The 25,746-nt window shown below is 36.0% G+C and overlaps 1 protein-coding gene across 3 annotated transcripts in view; it reads left to right on the top strand.

Annotated features, from left to right (window-relative positions):
* LOC145673807 (tyrosine-protein phosphatase non-receptor type 2-like) overlaps positions 1 to 25,746 on the top strand; it is a 281,317-nt gene that overhangs the window by 110,613 nt on the left and 144,958 nt on the right. For all 3 annotated transcript variants that reach the window (XR_014128818.1, XM_081743573.1, XM_081743574.1), the window contains exon 3: positions 13,660 to 13,794. Coding sequence is in view for 2 of the 3 variants with exons in the window: in XM_081743573.1 (XP_081599699.1) it covers positions 13,660 to 13,794 (135 nt within the window). In the remaining variant the exon portion in view is untranslated. The remainder of the gene's footprint in view (positions 1 to 13,659; positions 13,795 to 25,746) is intronic.

Here is a 25,746-nt window from a genome sequence, read left to right on the forward strand (position 1 = left end):
CTTCCAGGACAGCAGGAAGCATTCTTTCTTCTTTGAAGACCATTAATTTCCAAGGTCAAACCTCATCGGTTTAACTGCTTCGTACTCTTTTATATTCACATACGGAATTGATTTGTATGTAAGAAATATTAATTAGTTATCTTTTGTAATTGTTTGGTAGAAATGATCATATTTCTATTTTTACATAAGTACAGAATTATTTTGTTGCGTGTAATGACGACATTTAAGTACATAAGGTATGTATAAAGAATTAGTAATAAATTAATATTTAATTGTATTGCTTTGACGTAATACAACACAGTAATTCTTTTTTACTTGGATGGAAGAGAGGGAAAAAAACTTGAATGAATTATTTAGGCGATTAGAAAGCGAAAAAACAGGATGAAAAAGGGAGGACTCACTTTTACTTTTTTTCCCTACATAACTGAATAAGGTCGCCGAGGGTTTATGTTAATTTTCTTCATGTTTCGTATTGTCTGACAGGAAACTTACACCTTTGAAATGTCTGCAATAATTAATTTATATGGAATCATGTTATTGTACCATCACAGTCACTTAGTTTTATATATATATATATTAAGAAAAAGGTGATATAATAGCAACCAAAAGCTGATTGTTTTTCTGTAACAGGTAGCAAAGGTCTTATTTCTGTTTTTCTCTTATTTTTCTTTCTTTCTTTCTCTGTCTCTCTCTCTCTTTGTGTGTGTGTGTGTGTGAGTGTTTACTGTATGTGTGTGTGTGCTTGACCTTCAGAACTCTCACACAAAGGATCTTTAAATTAAATATTTGATTTCGTCTTTTAGGAAACATATGTTATATATGAGGCTAGGAAGTTGGGATGCTATCATTAAAATATATTTCTTATTAACTAGTTAGTTGTGAGTTTACGTACAGTTAAATGGAAACAAATATATTTCGTGGATGAAAACCTATGTGTGTGTGTTTATGTTTATAAGTTTCTTGTCTCAGGATCATATTTTTTCGGATATAGAAGAGGAATGAATAAAGTATGCAATTATAATTTGGTGGAACGAGAATGTATGAGGAACAGGAGAACTCTGGACACAATATTTTGTACTAGAAATACTTTTTGAATGAACGAAAGCATTTCCTTTCAGAAGTGACTTATTTTATGGTCAGTACTATTTACTGTTTACGAAGTTTTGGTACCAAACTTTTTATAAGGAGAGAAACGTATTGTAGGTAAATAATGTTGTAACCGTAACATGGCACAGTTAACGTATGAAATCCTGAATGTGGAATTATATTTTTATGTAGGGGAGAGGGGGGGGGGGTACATTTGAACATCTGTTTTCGAATATTCGTTTTTGCTTCCAAACACTCAGTAAATTTCCTCCTAGAACTGTAGCAAAAACTAAATATAATATACATTATATTTGCCATAAAATAGAGTACTTTGTTTGATCTTGTCATTCTGTGCAAGGGCACAGGGGGTGTCGTTCAAATGTACCCCCTTGGGGGGTAGATTTAAACAAGCATGGGGTAGATTTGAACATACGTGGGGCAGTTTTGAACAAACCATTATTTTACTAGAATAATCGTTATTTTCAGGATGAATTTGTTTACGAACAACAAGGCTAATGTAACAAAGCACCATTAACGGTTTAAGGCACAAGAATTAACCAATCGCGTATGGCAAGGAAATAATAATAATAGTAATAATTGCTGAAACATATATGCAGGCCCGTATTTGTATATTGTGCGCCTCTGTGCTCTAAATAATTTGCCTCCCCTTCGGAAACACATCTGAATTGAGTTGAATTCATAGTTTTTGGGGTCACTGAGATGAATAGTGACAGTTTTAATCCAATTCAACTTAAAGGTCGTACTCAACTCCCGAGTGAGGCGGGCGAGAGTTTAAAAGTAATCGAAACCGACAGATATTAGTGTTGAATTCATTGTTTTCGAGGTCGCTGAGTTTAAGGGTATCAGTTTTCATGATGTTCAAGTTCATCCTCACCCCTTGGGGTGGGAGTAGGAGAGAATGACTTTTTTAAAAATAATCAGATAAGCTAACTAATTAATAACTACTGTAATTAGAACGAATTAAACATTTTCTCGCTCTTGCGCGGGACTCTTGAGTGTGATAGTATTAAATATAACTTTATTGTGAATCTTTTTTTTTAAAAAAAAATCAAAATTTTGCCGCCCCCTAAATTGTGAAGTCCTGTGTTCGAACACAGAATAGTAGTTATCTAAATACGGGCCTGCATATATACTGTACGTTATACGTTACACACACACACACAAAAGGATATGTGGACAACATATCTATAGGCGTAGGTGTGATCTGAAGAAAAAATTAAAAGAATACGATCATCGTAGCATATCTGTGAAAATATGATTATGATTCACTTTTTAATTTTGCTCGTCATACCTGATAGGCTTAATGGAAAATCTATTACTTTTAGCAATCTAAGAGATCTAAGAAATTACATTTTTTTTTTCACCACTAACCGGGTACTGGACACAAAATTTATTCTACCCTAAAATTCTGCAAATCAACATGAAATGTCAGAATTTTTGCAGTACGCTTTGTCTCTCCAGAAGTTGTGGGATTAGAAAGTCTACACACAATATCAGCAGTTGGCACTGAACATTTGTCTTCCTTGTCTGAGAACACAAACATGTCTGTGGTACTTATAACTTTCAGAAAAGTAGAGGTAGAACAATGTTCAAATGTGCCCGCTAATTTTTGTTCAAAACTGCCCCAACCGGCATGACCAAGCGGAATTTGGTAATACCCAGATAGTACAAACTATTGTGAAATACAAAGGGCAACATTAGATAAGTAAATTAATGTACTTGCTTCTGCAATGAATGGCAGATAATATCAAAACACAGGCTTCTGTCAAAAATCTTACAAAACTTCACAAAAATTCCAACTTTCCACCCCACAAATGTAACAAAATACTGCTGTTCATCAACAGTTACACTAAAATGGCAGATAACAGTTGACCGTCACGCAACGCAGTTTTACCAAACTAAAGATTTTGATACCACCAGATATGCTATTATTTCTAGCCTGTTATCTTAAATGTTCAAAGGTACCCCCTGTTCAAATGTACCCCCCTCTCCCCTATCTATATACACAATATATTAAGTTCAAGGAAATGGATTGAAAATAATAAGTTGTGTTATATTATTGAAGTTGATTTTTTGACTGAAGGATATTTCTTTTAGCACTGAAAACCCACAAATATTTCCCATTGAGAGTTCATTAGCGACTATGTGTATAAAAATAGTAGATTAGTAAAAGGAGATGTAAGTAATAACAGGAATGCACATTAGGACAAGTTTGGCATTTTGTTTTTTTATTAGGATTAGCTTTATATAAAAAATTGAAACATTCAATTTATAATAAGGGATACCACTTGGAACACTATAGTTTGGTTAAATTGTTTTACAGCGTCAGGTAAAACGTAGAAGGCAAGCAGCAGCACAATTGGCGACAACTATTAGCCTGACAGTAAACTATGCGATTGTGTGACTGAGAGACCGGGATGCCTTGTGTATGTAATAATAATAATAATAATAATACCAATAATAATAATAACCTAATATTGACACCTAGAAGATTATGCAATTAACATTTCATAACTGTTTTGAGGGTTGCATATGATATTTAGAGGCAGCCTGATACGATTTTAGTTAAGAAGTGTGCTTAAGTATTAACTGTGTTGAACAATTTTCTTCGTGCTCTTGAATTCAGAAGATTAGAATATGCTAGATAAACTAGACAATATTCCCACCCATTGCTATGCTATTGGATTGAAATACTGAACTTAACTATTTTTAGGAAATTGTTCAGTTACTGTTTCACTGGATCTTTGAATGATTAAAATTTAAGATCAAGGCTACACGAATCAGGTGCTGTTGTTTAAAGTGGAATCTGGGCTATTACTATGATTTGTAATCGAGGAACGTAGTCCATTGGGAAGTTTCTAGAAATAGGAAGAGATGAACTTAATTCTAAGCAAATGAGAAATGGCTTGTTTTAAGATAGCATTGGGTAAAGTTTACCCTTTAACTGGCCTACACACCGTTTACAAGAAGATGTAACTAGCTCTATTAAGAGTTAGGATGAGTTGCATTTTAGATATAACGAAAGCTTTACGCAGTATATTTGACATTTGTGCTATGTAAAAATAGGTTTTTACAAGAATTTTGCTTAAATGTTCTATAAATATTAATACATTTGTATATATACAGCTACTGTTGTACAAGGGCGTTTTTTTTTCAACCTGAGCTAAGAAAATTTCTCTATTGTCATTTCCTTTCATATTATGCTTAAATGAATGTAAAAATCGCCATTTCAAAAAATTTACATACTTTCGATCAAAATTTTATGAACAGTGTTATTATTATTATTATTATTATTATTATTATTATTATTATTATTATTATTATTATTATTATTATTATTATTATTATTACATACACAAGGCATCCCGGTCTCTCAGTCACACAATCGCATAGTTTACTGTCAGGCTAATAGTTGTCGCCAATTGTGCTGCTGCTTGCCTTCTACATTTTACCTGACGCTGTAAAACAATTTAACCAAACTATAGTGTTCCAAGTGGTATCCCTTATTATAAATTGAATGTTTCAATTTTTTATATAAAGCTAATCCTAATAAAAAATAAATGCACTATTAATGTCGCTTACGAAAGGCTTACGACTCGGTTAGGAGAGAAACATTATACAACGTTCTTACAGAACTTGGAATACCGAGAAAGCTAATTAGATTAATTAAGATATGTTTAAGTGAATCCCAAAGTAAAGTCCGGGTAGGAAAATTTTTGTCCACGAGCTTCCACGTCGAAAATGGCCTAAAACAAGGAGATGCGTTGTCGCCATTATTATTTAACTTTGTGCTGGAATACGCCATAAGGAAAATCAAAGATAGCAACCAGGGCTTAGAGTTGAACGGCATTCACCAGGTTATGGCATATGCTGATGATGTAAATTTAATAGGGGAGGATAGGAGAACAGTAGAAATAAATGCAGAGATCTTATTAAACGCTTGCAGGGACATGGGTTTAGAAGTAAATGCAGAGAAAACTAAATACATGGAAGTGCGTCGGGACCGTAATACGGCAAATTGTGGAGGCGTTAAAATATTAAATAATGCTTTTGATAAAGTGGATACTTTCAAATATTTAGGATCAATGTTAACAGACGAAAATCATATTCACGAAGAAATTAAATGTAGACTAAAAGCAGGGAATTCGTGTTACTACTCGGTTCAAAATCTCTTGTCGTCGCGAATTCTGTCGAGGAATTTGAAGCTTAAAATATATAAAACGATAATCATGCCTGTTGTTCTGTATGGTTGCGAAACATGGTCGCTTACTCTGAGGGAAGAACATAGACTGAAAGTATTTGAGAACAGGATCCTGAGAAGAATATTCGGACCCAAGAGGAACGAGAATGGGGAATGGCGGAAGCTCCATAACGAGGAACTACATAGTTTATACGGTTTACCCAACATTGTTAGGGTCGTCAAGTCTAGGAGGCTTAGGTGGGCAGGTCATGTAGCTAGAATGGAAGAAAGTAGAAACGCTTTCAAAGTCTTGACTGGTAGACCCATAGGAAAACGACCATTAGGAAGACCTAGGCGCAGATGGGAGGATAATATTAAGATGGATCTCGCAGAGATTGGAATTCAAAGTAGAAACTGGATGCAGTTAGCTAAGGACAGAACTCAGTGGAGAGCTTTTGTGAACGCGGCACTGAACCTCCGGGTTCCATAGGCCATAGTGTTAGTTAGTTAGTTAGTTATTAATGTCGCTACCTACACTGTTTAGATGATGCCAAACTTGTCCTAATGTGCATTCCTGTTATTACTTACATCTCCTTTTACTAATCTACTATTTTTATACACATAGTCGCTAATGAACTCTCAATGGGAAATAATTGTGGGTTTTCAGTGTTAAAAGAAATATTCTTCAGTCAAAAAATCAACTTCAATAATATAACACAACTTATTATTTTCAATCCATTTCCTTGAACTTAATATATTATGTATACAGATACATAAAAATATAATTCCACATTCAGGATTTCATTCGTTAACTGTGTCATGTGACGGTTACAACATTATTTACCTACAATACGTTTCTCTCCTTATAAAAAGTTTGGTACCAAAACTTCGTAAACAGTAAATAGTACTGACCATAAAATAAGTCACTTCTGAAAGGAAATGCTTTCGTTCATTCAAAAAGTATTTCTAGTACAAAATATTGTGTCCAGAGTTCTCCTGTTCCTCATACATTCTCGTTCCACCAAATTATAATTGCATACTTTATTCATTCCTCTTCTATATCCGAAAAAATATGATCCTGAGACAAGAAACTTATAAACATAAACACACACACATAGGTTTTCATCCACGAAATATATTTGTTTCCATTTAACTGTACGTAAACTCACAACTAACTAGTTAATAAGAAATATATTTTAATGATAGCATCCCAACTTCCTAGCCTCATATATAACATATGTTTCCTAAAAGACGAAATCAAATATTTAATTTAAAGATCCTTTGTGTGAGAGTTCTGAAGGTCAAGCACACACACACATACAGTAAACACTCACACACACACACACACAAAGAGAGAGAGAGACAGAGAAAGAAAGAAAGAAAAATAAGAGAAAAACAGAAATAAGACCTTTGCTACCTGTTACAGAAAAACAATCAGCTTTTGGTTGCTATTATATCACCTTTTTCTTAATATATATATATATAAAACTAAGTGACTGTGATGGTACAATAACATGATTCCATATAAATTAATTATTGCAGACATTTCAAAGGTGTAAGTTTCCTGTCAGACAATACGAAACATGAAGAAAATTAACATAAACCCTCGGCGACCTTATTCAGTTATGTAGGGAAAAAAAGTAAAAGTGAGTCCTCCCTTTTTCATCCTGTTTTTTCGCTTTCTAATCGCCTAAATAATTCATTCAAGTTTTTTTCCCTCTCTTCCATCCAAGTAAAAAAGAATTACTGTGTTGTATTACGTCAAAGCAATACAATTAAATATTAATTTATTACTAATTCTTTATACATACCTTATGTACTTAAATGTCGTCATTACACGCAACAAAATAATTCTGTACTTATGTAAAAATAGAAATATGATCATTTCTACCAAACAATTACAAAAGATAACTAATTAATATTTCTTACATACAAATCAATTCCGTATGTGAATATAAAAGAGTACGAAGCAGTTAAACCGATGAGGTTTGACCTTGGAAATTAATGGTCTTCAAAGAAGAAAGAATGCTTCCTGCTGTCCTGGAAGGGTGAGCATGAAGGGTAAGTGTCCTTCAGCCGTATATTAATATTAATGGCAAAAGGTTAGTAATTAGCATAATACCACTAGTTTAGTTTAAATAAAAGGTACATTACGGGAAATTATGATCTTCAATTACAGTTCGACAATAAAACTACATACGTGCAAAGGTAAGTTAAATACGAGTAATGAGAGTATATATATATATATATATATATATATATATATACATGCAAGGTTACATACATACAAAAAGTGACACAGTAATTAAACTGCTAGTACGAAAACTAATTACGTTCAATATTACGTACGCAAAGAGCAACACTGAAGTAATGAGACTACGGTCCTGTACAGTTGTTCCTAAAGTACCGGTAAAAAAGCCGTAATAATTCAAGTTCAATTACAATTGAACCTTTGTACTTCAATTAAAAATTTATTACCTGTACTTCAATGAGAGTACTTAGAGTAATCAAAATATTCATTACTTCAACGACAATATGTACATAGAGTACCAAAAGTGTAAGTACTTTCAAGGTCAAAAAAAAAAGGACGTAGAGGTATTCTTCTACTAAGTGCTACTCTGCAACAGGCTCGCAACCAGATGGGGCTAGTGAACGGCCTGATCCTCCCTTAACTTTTCATGTCTCCAGCAGATCTCAATACAAAATGCTCAATTTAGATATTTGTAAGATAATTTTTAATGACTTGGCTCCTCCTAACATATTCACGGGCCCCCAAAGCTCTGTGGCTGGTTTCGAGCCTGCTCTGCAAGTGGTATATCAACGGACGGACGTTAGAAGGGTGTAGTCAAAACGTTTTTATAAACAAAGAGATCGATCGAAATAATAATTATATGTAGTTTAGACTGAGTCTAGTGTTATGCAGGAACGCATTTGGCGTTAGCTTAATTTTTTGTAAAGTATATTTTTATTCACGTAAATTCATTGAGTGGAACAGGGCTCATAGCGAGTCACTTTATTTAAAAAAAAAATTTACTTTTTTTTAATAGTTGGTCACTAAAATTTACTTTTTTGAGAGGTAAAGTGACGTTTAGGTGTGATTTATGTTTTGCATTGGCAGTTTTCTAAGAAAAATATGAAAACAAGTGGAAAAAGCAGAAATTTGTCACTCATTACTCTTCTGAAGGCTTCAATACTTGCTGCCACATGTGAAACAGTCAGCTTTATTCTCAGTTCAGCTTTTATTCTTTCTAAAGCACCGTAGACGGTTGGTGGATGCTTAATTTCTCAAGGTGGGGTTGAGAACCCTTCTGTGTCTATTCTTTCTTCTATCATAATAATCTTTTAGTTTTCTCTCGTAATAGTTAACGCTCCGTTCAACGTTGTGTGTGTGTGTTTGTGTGGTTCATCATGTTCATCTTGTGTTATGCTTCTTGTATGTTCTTCTTAAGAGTAGGTGATGAATTTGAATATTTCACGTTTTTGAGAACTCTTAATGCGAAGTTAAATATAATGTCTGGGATGAAGAAATTCGGAAATAGGCCAGAACTGGTTCCACTCAGAAGCTTTTTACATCTGCTACTTCTGCTTACCGTAACTACAAAGCTTACTTTGAAAACCTAAGAAAGGAGGAAGCTCAAAAAGAAGTAAAGATGAAACAAAACAACAAACAGAGAAGTGATGGAGAAACCGACAAAGGAAAAAAGGGACATGATGAGATTTTGCTCACTTTTTCGTGTGCTTTTGGCCATTTTTGGTAACTTTTCAACTATTTACAAGAGACAAGAGCACTATGAGCCCTGGGATTATTAAAATTAGGGTATATTAAAGAAGACAAAACAGAAAGACACGAAATATTTGTAAATTGAAAAACTGTATTTCTGGAAAACAACTAAATCAATGAATAATTTTCTTATGAAATATAACGTAGCCAGGAAGGGGCAGGAACGTAGATTGAGAGATTAAATAATATTACAACAATTAACGTTAACAACAGGGTTAGAATATTAAAATAATGAAATTGGAACTATGTACAGTATAAATTACTAAACGAATTTGATTTCAGCATGGGACGAGTGAATTTTTTCCCAATTAATATTTTGAAAAAAAAAATCACCCACTAAAACTTGCTGGGTGTGAATAAATTGAAATAATAGCAGAATTTTGGAAAATAATTATAATAATTCGCATGTAATCAATTCACGTGTAATTACTGGGTAAAATAGTGGAGGTTAATTCCTAATACAGTGAAACCACTCTTAACGGGCATCTCTGAATAGTGGACATCTTCATAAGAGAACAAACTTTCTCATTCTTCCATTCCATAAATATATGTGGTGTTGTGTTATGAGAGAGAATCCTTCCTTTTAGGGACACCTCTCATTTACGGACAAATAATCGTGTTCCACCGATGTTCGTTTTCAGAGGATTTACCGTATCACTTAGTTTCATAATAATAATAAATGCTCAAATGTGTGAACTTAATTTATTGAACCTACCATTGCGAAGAGCTGAAATAATAATAATAATAATAATAATAATAATAATAATAATAATAATAATTATTATTATTATTAGTAGTAGTAGTAGTAGTAGTAGTAGTATTGCAATAGTTGCGTAACAAAATATACTGTTTTCTTGCTTGAGTTTGTTTTAAAATTATATCACTATTCTGAGAGCACACCCCCCTTTTATTTTGAACACACCCCCAAGTAAAAATTTCTGGCGTACTTACTGCCTAACATACAGGTCCCAGGCCGCTTCCTTCCTTCCCTTTCCTCGGATAGTGTGCTCGCCGAGGGATGTCATTGCCATACGTGACGGGCTAAATGGTCATAGATGTAAACAGCTCAGAAATCTAATCCCTAATAAAATATACTGGTTGTATCCCTTTTTAATATCGTCTATGTTTTAGCCTATGTTTTAGCAGATTGTAGAAATATATGTCATAGGAAATATATCTGTGTGTTCATCTATTTTCATGCCTGAGACGGTAGGAAGCCAAAATATTATACAATTTTCCAAACTCCAATGCAGCGTAACTTTAAATTCGGTCGCAGAGGACCCAAAACAAATTGAAACATTAATGAAAGTGAGATATAAATAATGGTAATGTAAGTGAACATACAATAGATGGTTGGTTCTAAAAGTTTTGTCGTAGTGACTTACTCTTGGAGGATAAAGATGATCACTAACGTCGTTCGGTTGTTGGACACTATGAATTGAAACTGATCCCCGAAGCAGTTCTGCGGTAAACAACACAAGAAGTTGCAAAGAAACTAGGCGTTGATCATGCGATTATAGTATGGCATTTTGAGAAACTAGAAAAGGCGAAAAGATGAATGAATTGACCAAGACTAAAGAAATCGATTATTTACATCTGGTTTACATTGATGCTACTTATGAGCGACGAAAGCGATACATTTTTCGAACATATTCACAAAGGCAAGGAAACTTAAACATTGTACGGTAAGCGACATTTATCCATGTTTGAAGTTATATGACTAGTCAACCATCACCTCGGTGTTGTCAAAATTCAGCATATATCAAGTCACAGCTAGCCTTAAACAATACATACGCATCAAATCCACACTACTTGATTCATAACAGGTCAAGCAATCAAACCAATACTACTTGACTCGTTGTTTTAATATCATCCATCTACTGTAGCCTCTTTCGCCGCTCCGTGTTTCTCCTGCCACCATATGTACTAGCACGTTCTTCGGTTCCTTTCAAGGTAATGTTCAAACCAGTTTCTCTTCCTCGTTTGTATTACACCTAAAATTGTTCTTTTTCCTTACTATTTCTAACACTTTCTCATTTGATTCTCGTTTGATCCAGCTAATTCTCTACATTCTTTACCAAGCACACATCTTCTAAAGCGGGAAAATGCTCCCTAAATATCTAAGCTCACTATTTCCAGCAGATGCACAAATTGGGTATCATTCTATCTACATGAATATTACATATGTCGATTACAGGAAACAGTTTCTTGCTATCCATTGCCGTATTTACTGTACAGTGATTAACGTTAAAACCGGAAATGGTTGATTCGTACCGCTTCCGGTTTGAATATTACATTCATCAGGAAACTCGATTCTTAATTATTGACTCTGTACATCGTGGCCAAAATTGATGGTAATCCATCAAATAGTTCTCGATTGTTTCCCTGACGGACTGACGGACAAAATGAATATAGGGCTATAGAGTTTTGGTAAACTAAATTTATTAATGAGTGATGATGGAAGAAATACAAGAAAGGGAACCAAGAGAACTACGGGAAAATTTGCAAACACAATATTACCCATCGAAAACCCACATGACCTGGGTTAGAATACCATAGATACAAATTCTACCACTGAGCCATCAATCACTCGCTTATTAGTTTTATTATTTATTATATTACTATAAATTAATGAATGCCTGTTCATTTTAAATATTGAACAATTACATTGTATACTTCGTAAAGTCAAAAATTATAAATTTGTATATACTGTACATAGGTATGTTAAAAATAAGCGAATGTTACCAGAATGGTTGAGATTTCTTTTCCATTACTGCATTTGGACTGGTTAAATAGTAGTTTGCAGTGCTTTGGAGCAGCTGCAGGTGGAAACACGATAATGTTTGAGACATACTGGCGACTTTTGTGTGTGTGAAAATAACTCCTTCCTGATAAAGCAGTAAATAACTGCAGTAGCAATTCTCTACCTAAGACATCTCCAACTACAAGAAACTAATACAAGTTACAGTATATATTCATTATGGTGTATTTTTATTTAATTATTTTAACAGCTACTAACTAGGGATGGCCAATTCCGGATTTTTTACTTTCCGGAAAGTAAAATCGGAAAAATTCCGGAAAATTTTGGTCATCCCTGATCGAGACCAAATTTAAAACGTAAGGTTTTAATAGGATTTTTTCAGAGAGATTTTTTTGAATTTTCTTCTTATCCCTAAAAATAAGTGAAGTTCACTGAAGGATAAAAATAAATAAATAAAATAGCTGTTTTCTCAAAAACTGATCTCACAAATTTGTATATAATTTCATAAATCAATATTTCAGTAACAACCCTGTGCTGTAGTATAAGTTAGTTCTTTGAAAAAATCCCAGAAGAGATGCTTTAGGTTTGGGGGTGAGTTATTTTCAGACTATTTTCTCAAAAACTACTCAGGCGATTTTGCTCATATTTCAGAAATAAATATTTCATAGTGACTTGACAATATGGCATAACTCATTTGTCATGAAAAAAAAATTACAAGGAGTAGTTTACTCTTGTTGGTGAAGATTTTTCGACGATTTTCTCAAAAACGACTCAGGCAATTTTGTTCATTGGTCGGATATAATTTAAGTGTGTTGGGGGTGCGGTGGCTCAGTGGTAGAGCGTTCACCTCTGGTGCTTGGGGTCCCTGGTTCGATCCCAGCTCGCGCCGTGTGGACTTTGTGGTGGACAAACACCGTGCTCGTGTGTTTTCTCGGGGTTCTCCCGTTTCCTCACACTTTCTTCATTCCACCATTTCATTCATCTCTCATCATCACCGTCTCCTTTAGCCTAACCGGCATAACCGTGCGACGTGAAACTTAAAGGTTCCATAATTTAAGTGTCCTTTTCAGGAGCAAGACTCTATGTGAGGCGTGGACCCACAACTTAGCGTGGGATCCGATTTACATGAGATCTCGCCGAAAATTTTGTTCATATTCATAAATATTTCTTTAATAACTGTATAATACTGCTTAAATCACTTCTTATAGAAATGTATATAAATGGCAGTTTATTATTGAGGCTGATTTTATTTTCTCACAATCTCCTGAAATACGATACATGCAATTTGGTGATATTTCATGAACAGATGAGTAACCCACATACATGGCATGGAAACCCACAAACGATAGTTCACTTTTTATTTTAGGATGTGTTTTCTTCGGACTGTTCCCCAAAAGCATATACTCGTGTTTTAAAAATAAATGTTTCAGTAATAACGGCATCCTAACGCGATTTAGCGCAAGAAATTAAAAGAAGAAAGTTCAGTACGGTGTTCAGTACCTTTCGTTCCTATTGCTGAACTAGTTTCAAAACCACTTTTTTCCTTATCTTCGTAAAACAAGATTTCTTTGTAAAGGGGTAGGAGGGAATGTAGTTATCCCCCAAGAAATTTGCCCATACAACTTTCGAGTAATGTAGAGTTGAGTTTAAAGTAATTCAACTCGTTTATCTGACATAGAAACGAAAACCTATTGAATGACCAAAAATTGTTGAAAAATGTAAATTTTGTGTAATGGTTGAAATTAACTGATAAGATCTACGATAGGTTAATCGCAAAGTTACAATTTTGTGCTTAATTTTCCTGTGTTCAGAATTATTTTCTTGTTGTAGATGGATGCAGCACATAGGAAATACATACTAACCCAAGGACCCCTACCCAATACGACTGGTCATTTTTGGCTTATGGTCTGGGAACAGAAATGCAAAGCCGTCCTTATGCTTAACCGAATAATCGAAAAGAACCAGGTAAGTGAGATCAAAGTTTATAGTAGTAAATTACTTACTAGTAATTGACTTATTTTTACTAAGTCAGTGCACTAGAAGGTGGCTGATAGTTTTCGGAAATTCAAGGAACAGATTCAATATAAAACATGTACAGGTTAGTGTTCGTTATTTTGGGTTTTTCAAAACATGAAATCCTTGTCCCACATAATTGCCAAACTGCAACTCATTCCTCGTTAAGAGTTTAATTTTTCGAAGTTTCCAGATTCAGAACCTTGTTAGGAGAAACGAAGAAAAAGAAAAGAAGAGAACTAAGACAAGATTTTTTGTTGTTGTTGTTGTTGAAACACGATATTTGGATTTTTGGTGGCATCTGAGTGTGGTTTCTTAACCTTTTCAGGACGGGCAGGGATTTCAAGAAAATCGTAGACCTTTACGTTGGCGGTCCTAGCACCCCTCCTAATTCTTCCATGGGTATGAATTATACCTTGTTGGAAAGCTTATGAAACAAAGATTCTAGTAAGATAACCCTTGAGGCTACTGTACCCAACCCGTGGAAGAAGAAGAAAGAAAGAAAGAGAAAAAGTGAAAAATTTATTTCTTCCAAAATTTGTGAGTATGGCAACACTGTTTCTAGTCGTACGCTAGAGAAAATATTCTGACCTGTAGGCCAGGCATTGATAATAATTATACCAAAAAATGAAGGGCAAAGGTACAATAGCTAGGTAAAAAAAATCGGAAGATAGAATCTAGGTGAATCATCCTGTTCCTATTTCCCCGAGAAATTTTCGTCTACCCTTACGTTGGCAGGCTTGGCGACGCCGCTAAATGTCACACACAAACAAACCATACCTCGTTGGAAACCTTATAGAACACATTTCAACAAAGTAACTTTCGTGTCTCTCGGACCAAAGTAGTAAAAGAAGAAGAAGACGACGAAAATCATTTTTTTTTTCAAAAATACATTTCTTCAGATTTTGTCAGACTATGGCAACGCTGATATATACCGTACGCAAGCAAAAAAAATCTCTGATTTACGCCATACACTGGGGACAATGATATCAAAAAATGAAGGGTTTAGATTCAATAGGAATATAGGGAAAAATTCTGAACACCGAACCTACGTGAATCATCCTGCATTTTTTCGACAGATTGTGGTATACGCTAACATTGGCAAGTCTGGTGATGCCCCTAATTGTCACAAACATATCAGCTATACCTCGTTGGAAACCTTATGAGACACCCATTTCAGCAGGGTAACTTTCGTGTCTCTCGGGCCAAACTAGTAAAAGAAGAAGAAGACGAAATTCAAAATTTTTCGTAAAAATCTATTTTTTCCAAATTTGTCCGACTATGGCAACACTGGTATTTGTCGTACGCAAGGAAAAAAATTCTCACATTTACGCCAGACATTGGGAACAATGATATTAAAAAATGACGGGTTTAGGTACAATAGTAATGGAGAAAAAAATTCGGAACATCCAACCTACGTGAATCATCCTGTATTTTGCTCGAGAGATTGTGGTATACGCTAACATTGGCAGGCTTGGCCACGCTCCTAATTGTCACAAACATATCAGCTATACCTCGTTGGAAAGCTTATAGAACAAACATTCCAACAAGGTAACTTTCGTGTCTGTCGGGGCAAACTAGTAAAAGAAAAAGACGACGAAAATGAAAATGTTTGGGGAAAAATCAAGTTTTTCGAAATTTGTCGGACTATGGCAACCTGTTGTTTGTCGTATTCAAGAAAAATAATTCTCACATTTATCCCCGTTAATGTGAACAATTGTGGAAAAATTAACCGTGTAAGTGCAGTAGGAATGCAGAAAAATTCTATCTTACTAACGGCAGAGAATAAACTCGCATTGGTTCACCTAACATTGTTCGTCGAAAGATCATTGCTTTTCTTTCCTTTTGCTTCGGCAGGAAGATTTTGGAGTCGAAAGAAATATATTGCACATTTACGACCCTTAGGTTCAACTGATAACTATAGCTGACCTTGACCAGGTTAAAAATAGAACGGTGCGTTCTGAGGGGATAACTGTTTTCCTTTCGCTCTCTCTCTCTCTCTCTCTCTCTCTCTCTCTGTGTGTGTTCAATAAGTTACCTTGTTGGAATATCTGTTCTATAAGCGTTCCAACGAGGTATAGCTGATATGTTTTTGACAATTAGTAGCGTGTCCAAGTCTGCCAATGTCAGCTTATACCACAATCTCTCGAAAACATACAGGATGATTCACGTAGGGTCGGCGTTCCGAATTTTTTCTTCACTCCTATTCCACCTAAACCCTTTATTTTTCTACATAGTTGTTTCCAATGTCTGGCGCAAATGTGAGAATTATTTTCCTTGCGTACGACAAGTAGCAGCGTTGCCATAGACAGATTTCGAAAAATTTGATTTTCCACCCAAAATTTTGACTTTCGTCTTCTTCTTTTACTGGGTTGGCCCGAAACACACACAGGTTACATTGTTGGAATGGCTGGTCTATAAGGTTTTCAATGAGGTATGGTTTGTGAGTCTGTGATAATTAGGAATGTCGCTAGGGCTGTCAACGTTAGAGTACATTACAGTGGATATTGAATAATATACAGGATGTGTCACGTCGGTGTGGGGTTCCGAATTTCTTTTTCCATTCGTATTGAACCAACGGGTTTGACTTTTGTGTATCATTGTCCCAAATATCTGTCGTAAATGTGAGATTTTTTTTTTCTTGCGTACGATGAATAACAATGTTGCCAGAGTTCCTCAATTTTGAATTTTTTTTTCTCTCTATAAGAAAATATACAATAAGAAAAAGGGTAAATTCAATACCCCTCCTATTCACCCCTCTCAAGCCCAAAAGTCATGGACTGGGTAAGGCTAGTATGTATGTTCATTTTCTCTATGGATGCCATTTTTTTATTCTTGTAGCTCCATCAGGGGGTATCTCCCCCCAAATTCTGAAGGGGGAGAGGGAAAGCTATAAGCAACCAAATTTGCCCCCCTCCCCCTTCAAGGCGGGACCCATTACATGAATGATATACACAGGATTAGAAAGTTCCATCCTTTCTGAAGAGATACATACCAAAATCACATCTCTAGGTTAATTAGGAGCTGAGCTAGAGAGGTTTGAATTGCTGGCTCAAGGGTTGAGCCGTTCGTCCTGAAAAGGTTAATGCTTGAAAAATTGATAGTTGTATTGTAAGGAGATAGAGCAATGTACCTAAGTAGATGTTCGAGCGTTTCCTAAAATTGAGGATTTCTGGTTCTGAAAAGTCCAATCTTGTTCCACTCTGTAATGGGGGGGGGGGAGAGGTTTACACGAAGACTCAATGGTAGAGCGCTTACCTGTGGTACGTGGGGTCTCTGGTTCAATTCCTGGCCAAGTAAGTTTGTGGTGGTGTGGTGACATGTCCGTGGGTTTTCTCTGGGTGCTCCTGTTCTCTCCCACAATCTCATTCCACCAATTATTCCATTATCATTCACTTGCCTTAATCATCCATCCTCCTCAGCCTAATAGGGCATAATTGTGGGACGTTAAATTGAAATATTTCATTTCATTTCGTTTTTCCACTTTGTAAAGCATTTATAGAAGGTGTTCTCTTCAAAATTAATTGATATACAATAGTGGGATTGAGAATAGGCTTTATCAGACCGGACCTGTGATGTATTTTCAATCATTATTGTGCGTGGAATACATTAATTAAAATGACGTCAATAAACATTGACAGATGTGTATTTATTTACGATTATTTATCTTGCAATACAGTGCACACAGACTGCTAAAATTAGCTACCTAATTGATCTTGAACTCGTTGAAGTCACCTAACTGTTACATATGTACTAATTGTTTTACAGATGAATACACTAATTGTTTTCAATTTAAAGATACATGTGTTGAAACAATTTGATGAACTCTCCATGGGTAGCCTATTATCATAATTTTGGTAACGTTGTCATGAACTATTTTGAAACAGATATTCTGTTGTTGCTTAACCAGATATGTTCATTGTGGATATTGTTTTTTCCATACCAATATTTCATTTGTGACAATGAAATAGTATCGGCAATCATCTGTGTTTCATTGTTTGAAAATGTAAAAGACTTATTCTTTAGATGGAAATAATTTGATACTAAGTTGCATAGGAAACCAATGCAGATACATATTATTGTAGATACCACAAAAAACAATGTCCCTTACAAATGAAAACAGCATATAAAAAAATTCTTCAAGTGGGCAGTTAGGTATTATGGAAAGAAAAGAAAAAATACATGGTTACAAATTTTGATTACGTTTGAATAATAAGGATAAACATATAGCATAATATATCTATACAATAATGGCAAAATAAACTTATAGCACAGTATATCTGTACGATGATGGCAAAATGTGATATATAAAAAGTTGTTTAAAAAAATCTTGGCCACCCACTTTTCTTTAGAAACTTTTATTGTGGCAAATATTCGTAGGAAATTCTAATACTTAGAGCCGTAGAGATCTTAGTTGGCCAAAATAAATCCACATTTGTGTGATTTAATTTAAACTTTTGCTGTAAGAGTACAGGGGTTTTCAAAGGAAAGTGGGTATCCATTATTTATTTTTTTAAAACAAAACTGTACATTCGTATAGCAGAGCAAATTTCAACCTTACGAATTAAATTACGTTCAGTTCACTGATGAAAACGAAATACAGGGTGAGTCAAAAGTCCTTGGACACCTGCATAAGGTTGAAAATCGACGGGAAAAGTAAAAAGTGATGATGGGAACAGAGGTTTGATGAGGGACCGCAACTTTTGGAGTGTATGTCATTCATGGCCGCCATCTTGGATTCAATTCATTTTTTTTAAATGTGAAGGGGGGTGTATGACACATCAAATAACACTAGCCTGAGCTCAAGAATTTAGTGGTGTAATTTTTTTTTTCTATCTTGTACAGTTTAGAAGTTATTAATGTTCAAAAGTGGGAAATTACGTTGATACTGACCCAGTTCTCTCTTTGTCCCAGGTGATCTAAAATGAGTCTGACACGTGAACAGAAGATCGAAATCATCCTTATATCAGTGGAACGCAGCTACCGAACAATAGCAGCTGACTACAACAGACGGCACCCAGACAGAGAACCAGTATTACAGAGCACAGTGGCTCACGTGATCACCGAATTCCGGGAGACGGGCTCTGTTCAAGATAGGGCACGTAGTGGGCGACCAAAGACTGCCACGAATAAGGAAACTGCAACGGCGGTTGTTGCGTCGTTTGTGAAAAGTCCTAAACGAAGTACCCGTCGTGTGTCCCTAGCATTTGCAATAAGCCAATCCTCCGTTGTCCGGATATTGCACGCCAATCAGTTGCATCCTTACAAGCTGCACATGCAACATAAACTGAACGAGGATGATCCTGATCGCCGGTTGGAGTTCTGCATGTGGGGTAGTGAACAACACGAACTGGATCCTGCGTTTGCCAAGGGCGTACTGTTCAGCGACAAGGCGTATTTCACTTTGGACGGGGAGGTTGGTTAATCGACATAATTGTCGATACGGGTGTGACGCAAATGCGAACTGGGTTGACCCGAGTCGAGAACATAGTCCAGTGAAGGTGATGGTGTGGTGTGGCATATGGGACACCCGCATCATTGGGCTGCTGCAGGACCTGATGCTGTTGCAGGACCTTGTGTTCCCTGCCACACTGAACACTGACGGCATTTTCCCATCTTATTTTCGGCACGATGGAGCCCCTCCACACTATGGACTTGGTGTCCGTGAATGGTTGGATGAACAACTGCCAGGGAAGTGGATTGGTCGCCGTGGTCCCGTGGAGTGGCCGCCCAGATCCCCTCACTTAACGCCCCGTGATTTTTATCTATGGGGACGACTTAAGCAGATAGTGTATGCTGAGACAATCCGTCATTTGAGACACCTGGAGGAACGCATCCAACAAGCCTGTGACCAAATTTCAGGAGACAATCTCCTCCGTGTGCAGTCAGAGTGGTTGCAGCGACTACAGTTGTGCATTGCACGGGATGGACAACACGTAGAACATGTGTTGTAGCATTCAGTATAAAGGTAATTTCCCGACTCCCCGTAATTTTCGACTCTTTAATATTTAATTGCACATCAAACAGTTCTGCTTTGCCTACTCTTATCACAAGTTCAAAGGAGATAGAACTTACAACAGTCACATGTTTTGTTTTCAATGTATTCCTTGATTGTAGTTGCCAAACAGAGGCCATGTCCAAAAGATACAAGTGCGCATTCGAAGTATGCTTATTTCTGGAACTGACGTCACCTAGTGTGCGTCAAAATGTCCAAGTTCGCAAGTCTGCGAGTCATGGTTTGAAAAAACCCGGGTATTTTTGAATAAACCCAACCCACCTAGGCCCATATGGGATTTTTTCGCGTATTTTCGGGTTTAATTGTTTTTTTTTTTCGACATATTTCAATGTCTTTGGGGTAAAAGTGTTAAAATATTATTTATATTTCAAGATTGTCATTGTCGCAACTTGAAACAATATTCTGTTCACTACTGTTTTGAAAAAATGGCTGCCATTTTGAAATTTTACATTGGATCGCCGAGAAAATCTACACAGCAAATTTAAAACGTCTCTTGCTTCTACCCTCAAAATTTAAACTTAAAAGCCCGAAGATTGCACCCTGCAGATTGGATAACCGCTAGTTGAAAAATAGCAGCCATTTTGAAATTTTACGTTGGATTGCCGCCAGAATATATATACAGCTAATTTAGAGTTTCCTGTGCTTGTACTCCGAAAATTTCTAGTCAAAAGAGTCAAAATTGCGCCTTGTAGCATGGATACCCGCTATTTTGAAAAAAAAAAAGTACCGCCATTTTGAAATATGACGCTGGTATGCTACTAAAGTCGATACAGGAAATTTAGTGTGTCTCGTGCTTGTACCCTGAAAATTTAAACTTAAAAGACCGTAAGTTGTGCCCTGTAATGTTTGTATGGAACAGACAGGTCGACGAACAAATGTAGATCGAGTCATCCCAGAAGCCTTAGTAACGTTCGCCAAATATAAACACCAAATATATTAATTTAAAACAAAGATATCATTCATGTATTATAAAATAAATGTTTCAAAATGTCTTATATGGCAAATATTTTACAACGTAAAATAAATGGTTTTGTGATTGAAGTTCACTCCCGATACTTTGCGCATTCAATTACGGGAATTTCCCTAGCACTAGGAAGACGGTTCTTTTCCGACAATGGATTTAAAACAATTAACAAAGAGAGAATTCATATATTATAAAGTAAATGTTTCAAAATGTCTTAAATGAAATTAAATATCTTCCAGCTTAAAATATATAGATTTATTGTTGAAGTATTCATTTACGATGCTTTGTGCGTTCAATTATGGGAATTTCCCGAACACTTCTTTCACAACGGTTTTCCCCGAAAATGCATCCTTCTTCACTGTACATCGACACTTCCACTAGTACGGAAGTTTAAATTCAGCACCTGAAATAGTAGCGTTACACAGTCTTCGGAACTCCAAGCATTAAGCTTCTTAAATTTGACAAGAATTTTTACGCTATTGCTGGTGTTGATTCTACAGAATGCTTATTTGAAGAGTAGCAACTAATGATAGAACTACACTATTGTTGTTGGAAAACAAAATTTTACTGAAGAATACTTGTGTAACCATCAAATGTATGAAATAATACTAATGTATTTATATATTTACTGGTGCTTCAAGCACCCATGGCCTTAAACTCGTCAAATGTATGAGGGATAACGTCCCCCGGCGTCACCGAGTCGGCGAGCACACTATTCACAGAAAGTATTTTCTAAAATAGAAAATTGCATATTTTACTTCAAATAGACTATAAACACAATCCATACATTATTTTTTTCTGTAACTATCTCAAGCTAAGGTAAGCTTTTTATTCATTAAGTGCATTCAGAACTTTATAGGTCTAACGTTGAATGTTGTTGTATACTTTTACATGAAACATCTAATTCGCCCAAGGTATGTCCAAGATCTGATAAAAAAAAAAAAAAAAAAAAAAAAAACTTTCAATGAGATCACCTTAGTTGTACCAATGATATACTAATAAATGCTCAAAAACCCAGGTGGGTCCAACCCGATAAAACCCGGCGGGTTTTTTCGGGCTGGGCCCACTTGGGCAAACCCTGCTGCGAGTGCTTAGTGCGTAATCTGCGAGGATGTACACTACGTTACGAGGGCTATCCAGAAAGTAGATTACGTTTTCGTCTGTGTCCGCTAGGGGCGGGGCTAGCGCGGCCATCTTGGGGTCAGAGCGTTGCGCAGCTCAGTCGGCATCTAGCCGTGCTAGTGAGAGGTTCGTGCTGTGCTCCGTTAAGATACTGTGACGGTTTGAAATGTCTGCGTTAATTGAAAATCCCGCGAGCTGCGAGGTGCGTGCAGTAATAAGGTTTCTGACAGCAAAAAACTGTAAACCGATAGAAATCTATCGGCAGCTGTGTGAAGTGTATGGGGACAACATTATCACTGAAGGTGGAGTGCGACAGTGGGTCATAAGATTTAAAAATGGCCGAACCAATGTTCACGACGAAGATCGAAGTGGGAGACCCAGCAAAGTGACTGCCGAACTTGTCGAAAAAGTCGATGTTAAAGTCCGTGAAAATCGAAAGTTCACAATAACGGAACTTTCTTTGAGTTTTCCACAAATTTCGCGAAGTTTGTTGCACGAAATCATCAGCGAAAAGCTTGGTTACCACAAGTTTTGTGCAAGATGGATTCCAAAAATCTTGACAGAGGACCACAAAAATCAGCGAATGGCTGCAGCGTTGCACTTTTTGGACGCCTACAATAAGGATGGTGACTCTTTACTCGATCGCATCGTTACTGGTGACGAAACATGGGTGAAACACGTGAACTGTGAAACGAAATTGCAATCAATGCAGTGGGGGCACACAGGTTCTCCCCAAAAACCCAAGAAATGCATGCAAACAATGTCGGCAAGGAAGATGATGGCGACTGTTTTTTGGGACAGAAAAGGTGTGATTTTGGTGGACTTCCTGGAAAGAGGCACTACAATAAACGCTCAAAGGTATTGCCAAACTCTGCAAAACCTCAGAAGAGCAATTCAAAACAAGCGCAGAGGAATGTTGAGCTCTAAGATCTTGTTGGTTCACGACAACGCCCGGCCCCACACGGCAAATGTCACGCGTGAAGTTCTTGAATCTTTTCAGTGGGAGTTGTTTCCTCATCCGCCGTACAGTCCCGACCTGGCACCGAGCGACTTCCACCTATTCCCAGCAATGAAGAAGTGGCTGGCTATGCAGCGTTTTGATGACGACGAACAGCTGCAAGAAGAGGTAACGAAGTGGTTGAAGTCGCAGGCGGCCGAATTTTTCGACGAAGGAATTTCCAAGCTCGTACATCGCTACGATAAATGCCTTAATTTGAATGGTGACTATGTCGAAAAGTAGTATTTGTGTGTGGCTTTCATCTGTATATAATAAAATTTGTTTCCTATACTTTGTTGATTTTTTATTCCAAAACGTAATCTACTTTCTAGATAGCCCTCGTAGTATACTTGTGTGCTTGACGTGGCGGTTTCTCGAAAAATGACCTAATAAAATTTTATTCTTAATATTTTTGTTGAGGCGAATTTATTTATGAGTTGATTTAATAATAACTTACTTGATAAATATACAAATTGGTTATTTTACAAACGAAATATAAAAACGTTACACAATAATAAACGTATTTACGTTGTTTTCAGAATACAAAGGGAAAGCAACCAAATAGTAGTTTCTTTTTGATGGTATAAAGACATTTGTGTTTAAATATTACATGGTTTATGTAGCTTAAGATCATTAGACTATCAGTAATACAGCCATTTGCACGTATAAGGGCGTATGAACTAAAATATTAAGCTCTGGCATAGAATAATGAATGCCTTGATTATTCATTTCTCTATAGCTACAGCTGCAGCTGCAAATGTTAATTCGTAGGAAGATACGCCTAATTTTCTAGTTTTCATTCTAAACAAATTCCTTTCAAAGCTACCATATTTCCTTGCACTTGTGAGAGACATATGTGTAATATGCCAGTTACCGTACATTTTGCATTTTTGACAGCTCCCCAAAAGTGAAATTCAGATCAAAGATTTCTTTCTACACATTTATCAATAATTTTACCAAGTTCCTCTTGGTAAGTCTTTACTTTGACCATTCCATTCATTTTTTTTTTCGATTCGGTGATTTTGATCTTTCGGCTCCGGTTTTGAAAACTTGCCTGTTAGCGCGCATATATATATATATATAATATACTAGTAGCTAGGTTTTTTCTGTACCAAAGTTTAATATTTAATTCACATAGTATTGCCGAGCGAGCGTCAGTGAGTGAAGGCGGGTTAGAGCCCCGCAGGGCACGTTCTTTTCTGTCTTCGTTACGAATCGGTTCATCGACGATTCATTGAATGAAATGGCCAAAGTAAAGACTTGCCTTCCTCTTAATTCATATAATCCCAGTACTGTACCCACTCTGAAGCGATTATGAACAAATAATTTCTTCCGTATATACAATGAGAGCAATTACATAACATACATACTGTATTTTCTCAGAAAACTGTCTCTTAATTTTCATAAAATTCTTATTATATTAGTAGTAGTTTTTTATGGTTATACTTGGACGAGAGGATTTGTTTCGTAACTGAGTAACGATTTTCGCAGTGGGAAGCATTTAGAAGAGACAGCAGATGTGCAACACGAGAGATGTAGGGCACCGAAAGCGTAGTGTAGTGCACGCAAATGTTGAAGTGTAGACAATGTACAGGACTCTGTTCAAGCATGCTTATAAGATAGTAAACTTCCATTCCTTGTTATTTCTATCAAAATACTTTAGGACTATCCACCTTGAGTATATGTGATCCTTACAAGTTCGTATTTCATAGTAACTTAATAGCTTTTTCCTGTAAATTCTAGTCCCCATGTTCAACTCCACCACTTCTTCCCTTGCAAGTATTAACTTTTGGTGTAGATTAGGAATATGGAGACACTATTTCGAAGATTTATGGATAAAATCTATAGATTCACAAAGAAAGAACAACATCTAAGGAACTTCATTATTAGCGCAATATGGTAAAAGTAGTCCAATCAGTATGCCTATAACTGAAGCAGTACAATAACACTATAACTATAGTGTCATTTATGTGTAATCTACCGTACAGGGAGCAATTATTTCCAATATGAACTCGCCCAAAGTAGTTTCGAGCCACATAATTTTAAATAGTGCTCTCCTCAGTACCTTCGGTGTGGTAACGCTCTTGCAAGTTGTCTACTTTCGCTTGCAGTAAAATTCCGAAGTTACTTCGCAACAATGTCGTCAGCGCTCAAACCACCAGCGCTACTGTTCTTCCGGAGAATTAATAAATATTCCCTCGTGCATGCATGCCTAATAAAATAAATCATCGGCAATAGATTAGTGGTTTTTATGCTGTTACGAGTTTATTGTGCACATAAGACAACACACACCTATATATTATATATACACAGATATTGCCTTTACGCTCCGCTCTTGTTAATCTGCGCGTGAAAGACCCAAAATAACAAATATTTGCAGGTACAGCAAAACTGAAACTTTTGGCATACATGAAAGAAACTCTTTTAAGTCATTTTATGGTTACCCCATATTGTCAGTCTGTACGATATATTTATCTTTAATATAACTGGAAAGTCATTCATCTAAAAAAAAAAAAAAAAAAAAAAAAAATTATAGTACGCGAAACTCTCCCTTTTGTTATCAATGTTCCATGTACCACCATGATGAAGTGCGGATCAAAAGCTAATTGCACGAAGTGTAAACTATTTTTCTTTGTTCACAAGTTTAATCACCTACATTTACACGAGCCTTAGAAAGCTTTTATTATTTGACAATTTCCAAATTTAAGAATTTGCCCCTTCGAATATTAAGGTGGGAAAGAGGGAGCTTACCAAGGGACTATTGTCTTTTAAAAGAAAATAAAAGTCGTGAGATATATTAAAATC

The sequence above is a fragment of the Thermobia domestica genome, chromosome 17, assembly GCF_964235325.1.
Source record: "Thermobia domestica chromosome 17, izTheDome1.hap1.1, whole genome shotgun sequence".
Classification (NCBI taxonomy): Eukaryota; Metazoa; Arthropoda; class Insecta; order Zygentoma; family Lepismatidae; genus Thermobia; species Thermobia domestica.